General features: G+C 28.1%; 1 protein-coding gene and 1 long non-coding RNA gene across 4 annotated transcripts in view; both read left to right on the top strand.

Annotated features, from left to right (window-relative positions):
- The window catches only part of LOC149894891 (uncharacterized), a 116464-nt gene extending 114322 nt beyond the window's left edge, over nt 1-2142 (top strand). For 2 of the 3 annotated variants that reach the window (XR_016449225.1, XR_016449224.1), the window contains exons 5-6: nt 10-245; nt 660-2142. This is a non-coding gene — a long non-coding RNA (uncharacterized LOC149894891). The remainder of the gene's footprint in view (nt 1-9; nt 246-659) is intronic. The other variant, XR_016449223.1, reaches the window with a different exon arrangement.
- Nucleotides 2143-8317: 6175 nt separating this feature from the next.
- On the top strand, nt 8318-11193 carry LOC149894890 (uncharacterized). The gene is made up of 2 exons (XM_090076836.1): nt 8318-10777; nt 10888-11193. The coding sequence occupies exons 1-2, from the start codon at nt 10087-10089 to the stop codon at nt 10953-10955; spliced, it is 759 nt and encodes a 252-aa protein (XP_089932962.1). The 5' UTR covers nt 8318-10086; the 3' UTR covers nt 10956-11193.
- Nucleotides 11194-12352: the final 1159 nt, after the last annotated feature.

The following is a 12352-nucleotide window of genomic DNA, read 5'->3' as shown; positions in this document are numbered from 1 at the left end:
ATATTTTAGAAGGAAAATAGGGGTATGGATGTTATTTAAAGTTATACTATTGCTGTTTCCATAAAATTGTTATTTTTACTTTGAAATTTCTGTGATGCTATCAACTATTTTTGTTCTTTTTTAGAAAATTAAGAAAAAAAAAATTAAAATTTTGTGCCAACACTGACAATGCATGTGACATGTTATTGTATGTAAAGGTTAAATGTTGTTATGAAGATTTCAGTTCTTATGAGAAAAAAAAGAAGGTAAAGTGAATTGTTTGTAAATATATATTTTGTATCTTTTTAAATTTTCTTACATCATTTTTAGAATTTTTGTTTTCACACGTTTATTGTTTGCATATATGCTTTTTTGATATGTATGTGTATTTGGTAATAAGTGCTTTATAGTTGTTTTATCAATGTGTTTTTATAATGTAAAGTGTTTTTTTACTGTTTGTGTATGTGTTACATAATTGTTTTAAAAATGTGTTTAAATATGTATATAAGGTATTTATTTATTTTAGTATTAGTATTAGTATATATTTAACCTTATATACTTATTTAAACACATTTATTGTGCTTATAGTTTGTACATATGTTTATATTATGTTCTTTCTGTGTTTTTAAAGTGCTGTGACTTGGTAAACATCTACCTGAAAATCAATTAATGTATTTTAGAGAAGGAGCAGAACATATGGCTTTAGATCGTGCAGCTCAGCGTGATATGCACCTAATGGCATGGTTTAAGTTAAATACTGAAAATGAAAGAGCATATTGCTATTCGTATGTAGACATTCCTTATCACTTTATATTTGATGATAAACATTGTAAATGGAAGGATAGATAAAGGGGTGGTAATAAGGTGATAGTAAGAATGTATAAAGTTAATCCAACTGGAGAATAGTTTTTTCTTAGACTGTTACTTTTGCAAGCAAAAGGAGCAACATCTTGGGAGGATGTGCATACTTTTAATGGTATTGTCCATGCCAAAGAAAATTAGACAGTTGTTTTCAATTATTTTAACCTTTTGTGAACCTGACAATCCTTTACATCTCTGGAATACATACAAATTTTTTATGATGGAAGATTTCATTCACCACTCAGTCCCACTTCTAATAGCTGAACAAGCTACTCTTCATCAAATTGAAAAGATTATTAATCAAATGTGTTATATAAAACCATATTTGTTTATAGTTGTATATATGTTTAAATTATGTTGTTTCCATGTTTTCAAAGTGGTGTGATTTGGCATTATGTTGAGCAAGATTGATAACCTTGCCACCCAAGCGATGTACTTATAGCAGAGTTGTGACTTGGCAGCATTTAGTGCCAGGCGGAGTTACTGCTTTGGAGCTAGGTTGTGTTGTGTAGCCTTTTTTAATTATTCTCAAAACACATAATAATGTCTCTTAATGTTTAGCGTAATGTGTATGAGAGTATGCAACCTTGATCTTTAAATCCAGGCTGTTTTCATGTCCTAAATTTGAAGTAATTGAATAACTAATATTGAACATAAAAACAAATAAACTTTTATGTATTTATATGTTTAGTAAAAAGATAAATATAGTTAACTTTAAATTGGTTTTCTAATTTTGCTTTATATTTTAATTTGGTTTGTTATCTTCACTGGATTTTAGGATCAAGGATGTAAATATTCTATTGTTATGTGTTATTGTTGTGATGTTTTGTGTTGGTATTCATTTTTAACAATAGACACCTTCATGTTGGTGACTATTGTAAAAAATGAATAATAGGTTGTTTCATTATTGGAACTTACTGCTTTTATTTATTTACTGAAAGCCAAGACAACATGGTAAAAATGCAATTTATATCTTAAATTGGTTTTTTTTTTATATACATATATAGTATTGTTAATCCTTTTGTACTTCGAAACAGATTTTATTGTTACATTTTCGATAAATGTTTATATTAACTGCCATGTCAAAATGGGTTACTATAAATAGGTACATCGATTTTCAGTTTTTATGCGGTGTTTTATTTTTGTTTTTTTTTGTTGTTGTTGTAATTATAGTATCATAATTCCATTTTTATTTTTCTTTAGGATTTACGATTGACGCATTTATACGATTTATAAAAAGAAACCTGATTACCTTTTATTGTAAATTTTGGTCAGTTAAAATGATATAAATGTATGCAATTAGTTCAATTTTTTTTAAAGTTTTCTCTATTTTAAGCCTAATAATTTGCTGTACGTAATTTGGTGGTTAATATTGTAGTTTAGCGCATTTTTCAAATATCGAGTTACTTAAATTTTATAAGGTTTTTAACTAATTAATTAGCTTAGTTTGCATTTGCAACACTTTTGAGGAAAGAAAAAATTCTTATATACGTTAAATTTTTATATATATTAAAAAGAAAAAATTATTATACATGTAAATGATTGTTTTACATTTTATTATTCTGGTAAAAGGTCTTCATCAAAAACTTGATTACTCTTAATAAAAATAACTCTATTCTCCTGACCACCATTAAGACAAAAACGGGGAAGGGAGGTTCTTTATTAGTGTCAAAATATTGAAGAGAATTAAATTTCGAGTAACAAAACGAGTTTTAAGTAAATGGTAGCGAATTACCGTTTACTAAAAACTATTGAAACAAAGAGGCCATATATAAAAATGGTCAGATTAGTGCCATATATAGTAATGGCCAAATGGTCAGTTATTTTTAGCAAATTTATTTAGTTGTGTGCATTTAACGTTTAAAAGACAATTTCCTTTTTTCAAGAAACATGTATCAAGGGGATACCAAAAAATTAATAACTCATGTATAATTTGCGTTCGCTTTATATTAATCTTATTAAAGTTCATGTTACAAAAAATATAACAAGAATTTAGCTTTACTTTTTCGTCAATTTAAAGCATGATGAAGTCTTATTATTTTGTGTTAGTAACTAAAAACGTATTGTGTTGAACTTAGTTATGCCGAGGAAAATGGTTCTGCCTTACACTAATATGACCTATGTCAATGGTAAATTACTCAATATTAAATAATTGGTAAATTATTTTACCTCCGCATACTTTTTATTTTAACTTTACAGATGGTTTAATTTTTTAAATTTGAAGGCGTTTTTCTAAAAGGGTATTAGTTATGGTTTCGCAACTTTAAATTGTGGAATACAGCCACTATAAATTAACAGACCGACCATAACCCGTTTTACGGGTTGCTTATTGCTAGTGTTAATGAATCCATAAAAGCCTCACTTTCCGCCATTTTTTAACAGTAGTTTATAATATCAAAACAAATGAAAATGGCGGAAAACAAGTTTTGTATGGACTCATTGACATTTGTACTTCTTGAATTTGAGTATTTTACGTGTTTTAATGTATCAAATTTCAAGTCATCAAAAATTAAGTCTCAAGTAACATAGCATTGTCATCATATGTTACTTAGAAGTTTGTAAAAATGTTTATTGTTAGTTTTGAATAATGATATATTATTCGATAAGTATTTAAATACATGACTTTAAAATGATAAATGCTTCAGTACAATTCGATATAAATAACAGTTTTCTAAATTAAAAGTTAAAATAAGAAATCAAAATTTTGATTAACAAGTTTTTTTGATTAACTTTAAAAAATAAGTAAGTAAATAAGCACTATAAAGTAAGATAAGTATTTGAAACAGGTGAACATAAAAACATCAGTATTTCCTGTAAGATACAAGTAACATTATTTACTTATATGTTATAGGAAACTTAATGTGATACTTTTCAAAGAAATGATAACATTAAATGTTAAACAGTGTAAAGTGAAAAACTATATAAAGTACTCAAAAATGTTTCTGATATATATATTAATGATTTTAAATCCAATAAAAACAAAAAGATTAGATGTTATCCCAAATATACGTGAATTAGGATAAATTACGATTATGGAAAAAATTTACTTAACAAAATCATAAAAAAACTGAAATTAGCAAAGAGAACATCAATAAAGTTAAAGCTACTTTAGCTACAGTTATTTCAAAAGTGAAGAAGAAAATTAAACAATGTGGTAGAAGTTATGATTCATTTATAGAAAAAGAATATAAAGAATATCAATGGCTTCAGGAAAAATCTTGTGACCAATAAAAGTAGGCCTTTTGATTCTGAAAAGCCCATAAACAATGTGCGGTTCTTAGAGATCAAAGCAAAAGATGAAAAATAAAAGAGCTAGCTTTTAAACATCGTGCTCTGTTTTTAGACTCAGTAAGAAATACATTTTAAAAAAAAGTCAAATGTTTTACAGATCAAAAAAGTTAAAGACACTTTAGATAAAACCCTTCCTTTAAGTGTGAATGTAAAGCAATTTCTTCTATTAGAAGTGAAAACTGACCTCAGCGATATACAACATTACATGATCAGAAAATTAGCCCTTAGACACGTATTTATCCCCTTCTTGCACGATATTTTAGTGGGTAAAGTTAAATACTATCCTAAAATATTTTTTTTTATCTGATTTCAGCTGCTACCATTAAAATTGCTAAGGCTTTGTTTCAATGGTATAACAGTATCAGCAGCTGAAATAAACGATGGGAATTTTGCCAAAAGCATTTAAAAATCATGAAAAAAATCTTTTTCATAAATTAACATGAAAAAGATTTTTAAACCTTTTTTATCTCATAAAATAAACGGTGAAAACCAAAACTCAAAAAACAAACCTGATCCTTAAGACGGACCTTGATAACTCATCTTTCTAATATACTGATTTGGACTATATATTGAATTATGGAAAAATCAATTTGCTCACAACATTAATACCAAACAGCATTCATTTACTGCAATTGAATTTTTTTTTCAAAAAAACATTTTCAGCTTAAGTTTAAAGTTACATTAAAAACTGAAAGTCAAAACTCAGAAGTCATTTTTGAATTTAATTTAGCCGAATTGTAATTCAAATAATTAATTAATTGAAAAATTACAAAAAGGGAGATCACGATAGTGAAAATAACGAAGCATGACTATCGTCCGACGCCGCAAGTATGCTGACCTGATTCAACAAACCGTTATGGAAGCTGACTTGACGATTGTTAACTGCTTTGTTTATAAGTATTTTTTTTCATCAAGTAAGGAAAAAAATTTTTTTTATTTTCAATTTAAAGCAGAAAAATGATGACATCGAGTCGTTGTCAACAAGTTCTTAAGAACATTTCGGTTAAAATTGAATTCTTTTCTTGGTTTTTCGTATCCGAATTTTTCAGATCTAAATCTTTTGGTTCATGCAGGATTTTCTAATTTACAATAGTTGTATGAAGTCCAATTCAGCAAATTGATACATTTTTTAAATTTAACATTTTAAGACCTACAATAAGAGTCAGTTGATAACTTAAGATGAACGTAGATGAAGCAATGAAATGAGTTCTGTTTTTATACAGAACACAATATTAGTTGATAAATAACATCGGAATTTCACCCTTGATCTTAGTTTTTGGGTAATGACTTTAGTAGCAGTGAAGTTAAACAAACAACAATTTATCTGTAAAAGTATTTAAAGACCCCACTTTATGATTGGGCAGTCAAAGAGTTTCACTTTTAAGGAAATCAAAATTTTTCTTTGAAACTATAAGACTATTTTATATAATTAATACTACGATAATATTTATGAAAGCAATTATATTTATGAAATTAAAACATCTTATATCTTTTTCTGAATACTCGTTTTTGCTGTTGTTCTAAACCTCTTAACAGTCCAAATAAAACAAAGAGATAAAGATAATTTTGAAGTGATGAGACGAAGAAATTAGCATGTTCTGGATTTGATGGAAAACAGGATATGGCTTTAGTGCATGATACTTAATGCTGTATGAAAGAAGAGTACTATATAATAAATTCCTTTTTAGCAAACAAAATTTAATCATGTACTTACAATAAGCAATCGAACTACTGATGTTAACATTAAGATCATAGGATTAAGTCTTAAAAGAAACAGAGTCTAAAGACACTTTTCAAGCAATAATATGTGATGGAACTAACAGTAAGAACAACGGTAAATATTTCACATGCTAATGGTGGACAAATGACACGTCCTGCAACATCATCTGATGCCATTGCTAAAGCATTATGCCTTATTCAAAGGACATCCCAACCGTTGACTTTTTCCCATTTCTGGAGAGTTTGTTGATGTTCCTGGATATGCCCCTAAAGATCTCAGCACAATCAGGGATATCTTCGGAAAGATTATTTAGATGTAGAAGTAGGACGTGTTTCAAGTCATTTTAAGCCATTTCTAGAGCGTAGCAAACTTGGCGATGCAATCATGCAAGATGGCTTTTGAAAGCTTATAATTAAAAAAACTTTCAAAAGAGTGGATGCATTTAAGAAAATTTGTGAGAGTCAGACAACTTTTACATAGCCATTTTCAACAAAAAAAAACAATTCTAATAAACTTTTATGAGCTTTGGGTGCCGGTTGAAAAATAAGCATTTTAAAAAACTTTTTGACATCAAATTATTTAGTTAAGAGTCAAACAAATAGAAAAAACTCAGATATTTCAGAAATATCTAAATATATTACATAATCACTTCTAAACTAAATCAAGAACAAAATGATCGATTATATAAGTAACTTATGGAATTGTTATTTTTGAAAAATTAGAAGCTAAAAACAGCATAAAGTTTGCATGAAGTCCAGGTGAATTTCAAGATATTCAACATTCTCCATGTTTTTTAATGGTTATAAATTTCGGTTATAAATGTACACATCAAAACGTAAAACATAAGGTTTTAATGGATGCATTAAAAATCATAACAACCATATGCAAAGATCGTTCTTGGGCAGACCATAAATGCCACTTGCTATCTCAATAGCAATATGTGATTCCAGAGCCTATACTGTGTGACAGCTTTACCACAGGGTACTGTATGCCTCAACTTACTTTGTGTAAATTGATAGCTTACATGTTGTTAATTTACACAAAGTAAGTTTAGGCATACAGTACCCTGTGGTAAAGCTGTCACACAGTATAGGCTATGGAATCAAAAGAGTAGACAATTGATTTTTTTGGCAACAGGAAAAGTTTGTAATTTTAAAAGTAAAAAAACTTAATGCATTCGTTAAATTATATCATATTAAACCGTATTATATTATACTATAATATATTATAATATATTTTACATTACATTATTGTATATTACATTATAACGTAATACATTATATCACTATATCGTTATATATTTATTAAATATTGTTATATATCATATATTATATTTTAATTATGTTATACTACAGTTTATTGTTTTTTATCAACCGAGTAAAGTTTAATATTTTATCAACCGAGTTTATTATTTTATCAACCGAGTTTATTTTTTTATCAACCGAGTAAAGTTTATTATTTGAAAAAACTCTGTTAACGTTATACACAGTAAAAGAAAAATCTTACTACCTTTAACTTACGTCATCACAGAGGATAATCTACATGCAGTTTGATGTAATTTGCATAAATTAAAATCAAAAACCTCTTCGCTTTTTACCACTATATAGTCACACAACTCTATTCACTGCTATAGATGCACCATTTCATTTATATTTTGTTCATATATTTTTGTTTCATTTATGTTTTTTGTTTCATTTATATTATTGTTTATATTATTTAAAGTTAAAAGTGGATTGTCAGTATATTTTGACACCTAAATCTTTTTTCCCAACTTTTCTAATGCCAATAGACTTTTTGAACATTTTTCGTTGTTTTGGGCATTTAAGGCAAAAACAAAAAAGGAAATAGTTACAGTTATTCGGTCTTGAATATCAAAAAGAGTAAAATCAATAGCAATTTGTATGCATCAGAATCGTAGCATACAAAAACTTCGGGCGATTGAAAAAGGAACTCGTCATACACACTTATTAATTGGAATATTGTGGATTGAGAGTCCATAGGATTTAAACAAACAGAATGTTCGGAATCTATTTTTGGCATGAGGGGAACATGAGAGTTAGGAGGAGGAGGAGAAACAGGATGAGGCCATAAACTTGATGAGAGGGATTATTGGTTCGAATGAGGAATTAAAAACAGTATTATGATGCTAAAAAACAAAAAACACAGTAGCTGAAACAACGCATAAAAACAACGCAACAAAACACAAATTCATTGTTGGCTCTTTGTAAAAGAGCCAACAGTTAATCTATGTTTTGTTTTTAGGATTTTGAAACGGTCACGTACATGTTTAAATTCAAGGACCAGGCCCATAAATCGCCGCCGAGCCTTTTGTCTTTTCCCAGTCGTTATTTTTAACTTTACTTTTTTTAGCTCAATCAATTATTTATATGACAGGTTTAATAAGTCTCCGTGTACACTTGCATGGTTCCGATTGTTGTTTTTAATTTAACTTTTTGTTTTTAATTTGGGAACACATTGGTCTATTATACAGCGAATCAAATAAAGTTCGAATTGACAAATTATAATATTATTGTAAAGTGCGTTTTGAAGATCTGCATTAGCACAGTAATTTAAGTTTAATCATACACAACGTGATGGAATTCATTTTTATGAATGATAAGGTCTGAATTGACCTATTGCGTGAAGTACAGGTTGCACTAAAAAGAATTGGGAAAACCGAGTTGTCTCTGGATGTAGACGAAATCATCCTGCTTGGTAAACTGGCAGTGTTTCCTACGACCTTTTAGTCATTCATGAAACTATTCGATGAAACTGGAACAAATTTAGGAACAAAGAATTTAATCAACTTGCGGACATGCACCTCACAAGATGCAGCGACTTATATTGAAACAAGTCCTCAGTCTAAATGGCGACATTTGAAACAAGAAATATTGAGTGAAAAGCGCCACTCTTTATTAGAGCCTTCTGCACAGCCATTGTCATCAAATACACTTGAAATTACAAACTATTTGGCAGTTCACAATGATGCAATTGAAGATGTTTTTGAATTCTGAAAAACCTCTGCTGCTATGTATCCAGTATTAGCGCAAGTAACTGCAATATATTGTGCAATTTCATTAATATTAGTAAAAGTATAACAAATGTGTAAAAGTTTAATTTATTTGACGAAAATTGTTGCTTTGAATTTTTGATTTTATGAAACAAAATATATTTAAGTTTAATTAATCTGCAAAAAAAATTTTCTTTTTTATCTGTTAAAATATTTTTTTTGATTTCATTTACTTTGTGTAAATAAAAGTGTTTAGATTTATGTTCGTTATACTTGTTGTGGTGCGTATTGTGCTGACTTGAGTCGTTTTGTCAACAAAACTACGTCATCAAAGTGTTAAAACTTTTCATATGTTTTCATTAGGTCTAAACTTTTACGTTGAGAGTTTTAACTGAAATATGTGTTTTAATACATCGATTACTTAAATGATTGCAGAAGACTAAATAACAGATATTCGATTAACAGGAAACTCAAACTCACTGCAGAAACTGCAGAAAACAATCAATAGGGCATAATGATTCATATAATTGGAATATGAGTAATGAATGAGCAAATGAATAAAATAATGCTTTCACTGAAAACAGCTACGAGATTTGATCGATGAAAAGAATACGATTGGTGAATTAGACAATTTAACAGCAAAACGTGTAGCAAACTCTTAGAATTAATTTATTACAATTACTATATTTCGGAAGCATTCGAGAAATCATATAACTTTATCAGAGAATACACCCTTGCTAATTCGTGCTGGAAAATGATCATACCTATGCAAGTTTAAAATAACCTGCTTTCCTTTTCTTCCAACTTTCAAGGAAAAAGTACTTTACTCTTGATTTGTGGTATTGCTGGAATTGGAAAAACTTGTTTGCTCAGAAAATGCTTACTTGACTGGACCAATAATGCCTTATGGAAAAAAGTTGATCTCGTTATTTATCTTGAATGTAGAAAGTTAAATCAATATCAAAATATTGTTAGCATAAACGAGTTGCTAAAAGTTTTTTACAAAAATGTTTTTAAAAAATGTGATGTTTGTGAACACCTTTCAATTTTGTTTGTGATAGATGGTTTGGATGAATTTGCTTATTTGGACGAACTGATAAATCACAGTCCTCTAAAACCAAGCAATCATTCCATCGTTAATATCTTAGCTGATGTTTTGGAATTTCAAAAATTCAACTTTGTTGTTGCTGGAAGAATTGGAGCTATATTACAATACAAAAATAAAATGACAGAATGTAGGGAGAAGTTAACCATTCATATAATGGGTTTTAATGACCTTGGAATAAATGAGTATGTAGAAAGAGTTGGAAATGCAAAAGAAGCTATAAAACAATTTCTAAAGTCATCTCAGATTGCTAAAGCAATGGCATCTGTCCCTTTTTATTTATCAGCAATGTGTACATTTATTGGTTCATCCATACTCAGTAGTGCTCGTTCATTCTTGAGTACAACAGAGTTGTATTGCTGTATATTTATATACTTTTTGCAAAAGCATATAAGTAGAAACAATGAACCAGTTTATAAGTTGATGGAAAAGGAGAGTAGCAAGCAATACATTTTAAATGTTTGTAAAGTTGCTTGGCATTTGTTTAATGAAAGCAAAGTTGTTTTTTCTCAAAAGGAAATGGAAGTTTATTTTGAAGATATTGGTGATATTGAAAGTAATGATTTGGGTTTCATTAAAAAAGTTGAGTCACAGCTTGGTTATTATTATCAGTTTGTTCACCTGACTATGACAGAGTTTTGTGCTTTAATACATGCGCACGTTAATTTGAGACCTGAGGAGATTCTCAGTAATAAAAAATTGCTAAGCTGCTTGCCGATGATCAGTGGACTGGAAAATGAAAATGAAGGACCTTTTTTGAGATTGCTTGCTGACTTGAAAACTTCAAAGAAGGAAATTAACTCCACGCTTAGTAAGTTCATAAGAAGTATGGAAGAAATTTAGAATCAGTTTTTGATTCATTTTATTATTGAAAGCTTCATTTGAGTTGTTATTTATAGCGAAACCTTTTATCTTTTCGAGATGAAGAAAGAAACTCATTGGTTCATGTTGTGCTTAGTAAGTTGATTGTTCAAGTGAAAGAATTCTAACCTTTCTTTTAAATATGTTGACTGTCTCTGTTAAATTAAAAATATCAATTAACTGAAAAGTAAGCAACAAATGAATGATGGCCGTTAAAAACTTAAAATTTTTAAAGTAGATAAGAGACTATGCAAATTAATATTTATAAATTTTGATATTATAAAGGAGGATACGTTATTAAATATTTAAAAATTGTTTCCCATAGTATATTAAGAAAAGGTAAAATGAAAATGTTTTTTCTTTTTATCTTTTTTAATGTTTTTTTTTTTTTGTTCAATGTAATTACCTTGGTTTGAGTTTCTAATGAAAAAAATATGGTGCAAACTTTTGTGTTCAAATGATTGATTTAAATACTTAAAAATTAAGTTCTTTAACTTAAGTTTAATATAATTTTTCAAATAATTTTTTCTATCTGCAGCTCAATATTTCTAGAACATCCCAAATGTTTTTTATTTGATCTTTAAAATCATGAAAAAGCCCTAAAGGTTTTTTGTAATTTTGCATATTTGATTGAACAAGTGCATTTAGCTCATCACAATCTTCAGTTAGGAAATAATAATTTTCATGAGTTGGTAGTCAATATGAAGGGCTGCCGGCAAAAAGTTCATAAGTCACCTTTTTTTCATTCTAAGATATAAGCATTTTGAAGCACGTTTTCAGCTTAGAAACCCATGATGCTTTCATCATGGGTTTTGGAAAAAATGAGATAACTCTTTCAGTTTGTAAAGGGACTTTGATACTGAAAGTATCATTTTAATGGGACTTACGATCTTCTTCTCATGAAAATAATAGTTGGATATGATAGATTATAAGTCCCTTTACAAACTGAAAGAGTTATCTCATTTTTTCCAAAAATGGACTTGTGAACTTTTTGCTCGCAGCCCTTCATATATGTTACAAGTATAATTAGTGGTTTCCAAAAGGAAGGAGGACATTGTCATAAAATTAGCTTGATGTAATTAACTAAAATGATAATGAGAATATTAGTAATAATCATAATCATAATAGTAAATTTGTTATAATAAAAAAATTAAAATGAAAAAAAAAGTAATAAAGGTGATAATAATGGTATTAATAATATTGATGATAAAAATAATGATAACAATATTAATAATAGTAATATAATTAATTATATATGTGTGTCAGTCCGTTTTGTTTTTATATTAAAAATAGGTTGTCTTTCTTGTTTCGTTTTTTTACTTGTATGTCAATAAATATGAATATCTTCTAAATACATTTCATTTTTGTAAATTAAAAAATACCTGTTTTTTTGCTTTTATATTCTTAAATCTATTTAAAAAAAAAAGAGGTGAATTAAACAATTTTTTTTATGTGGAAAAAGACTTCTATAAGCTTTTCAGAGGCGGGTAGCGTTTTAAAGATTTTTTTAATCGTGTTTGACCAT

Source organism: Hydra viridissima, unplaced genomic scaffold (genome assembly GCF_058129835.1).
Source record: "Hydra viridissima isolate aposymbiotic clone 2 unplaced genomic scaffold, HvirCarnegie_v1 scaffold_1, whole genome shotgun sequence".
Lineage (NCBI taxonomy): Eukaryota > Metazoa > Cnidaria > Hydrozoa > Anthoathecata > Hydridae > Hydra > Hydra viridissima.
The sequence above is the reverse complement of the archived record's forward strand: the minus strand, read 5'-3'. Positions and strand labels throughout refer to the sequence as shown.

Excerpts from the sequence above, each read along its gene's own strand:
- LOC149894890 (XM_090076836.1), top strand. The coding sequence starts at position 10,087 with ATGACAGAATGTAGGGAGAAGTTAACCATTCATATAATGGGTTTTAAT. Across the intron at positions 10,778-10,887 it reads GGAAATTAACTCCACGCTTA|ATGAAGAAAGAAACTCATTG; the intron begins GTAAGTTCATAA and ends TATCTTTTCGAG.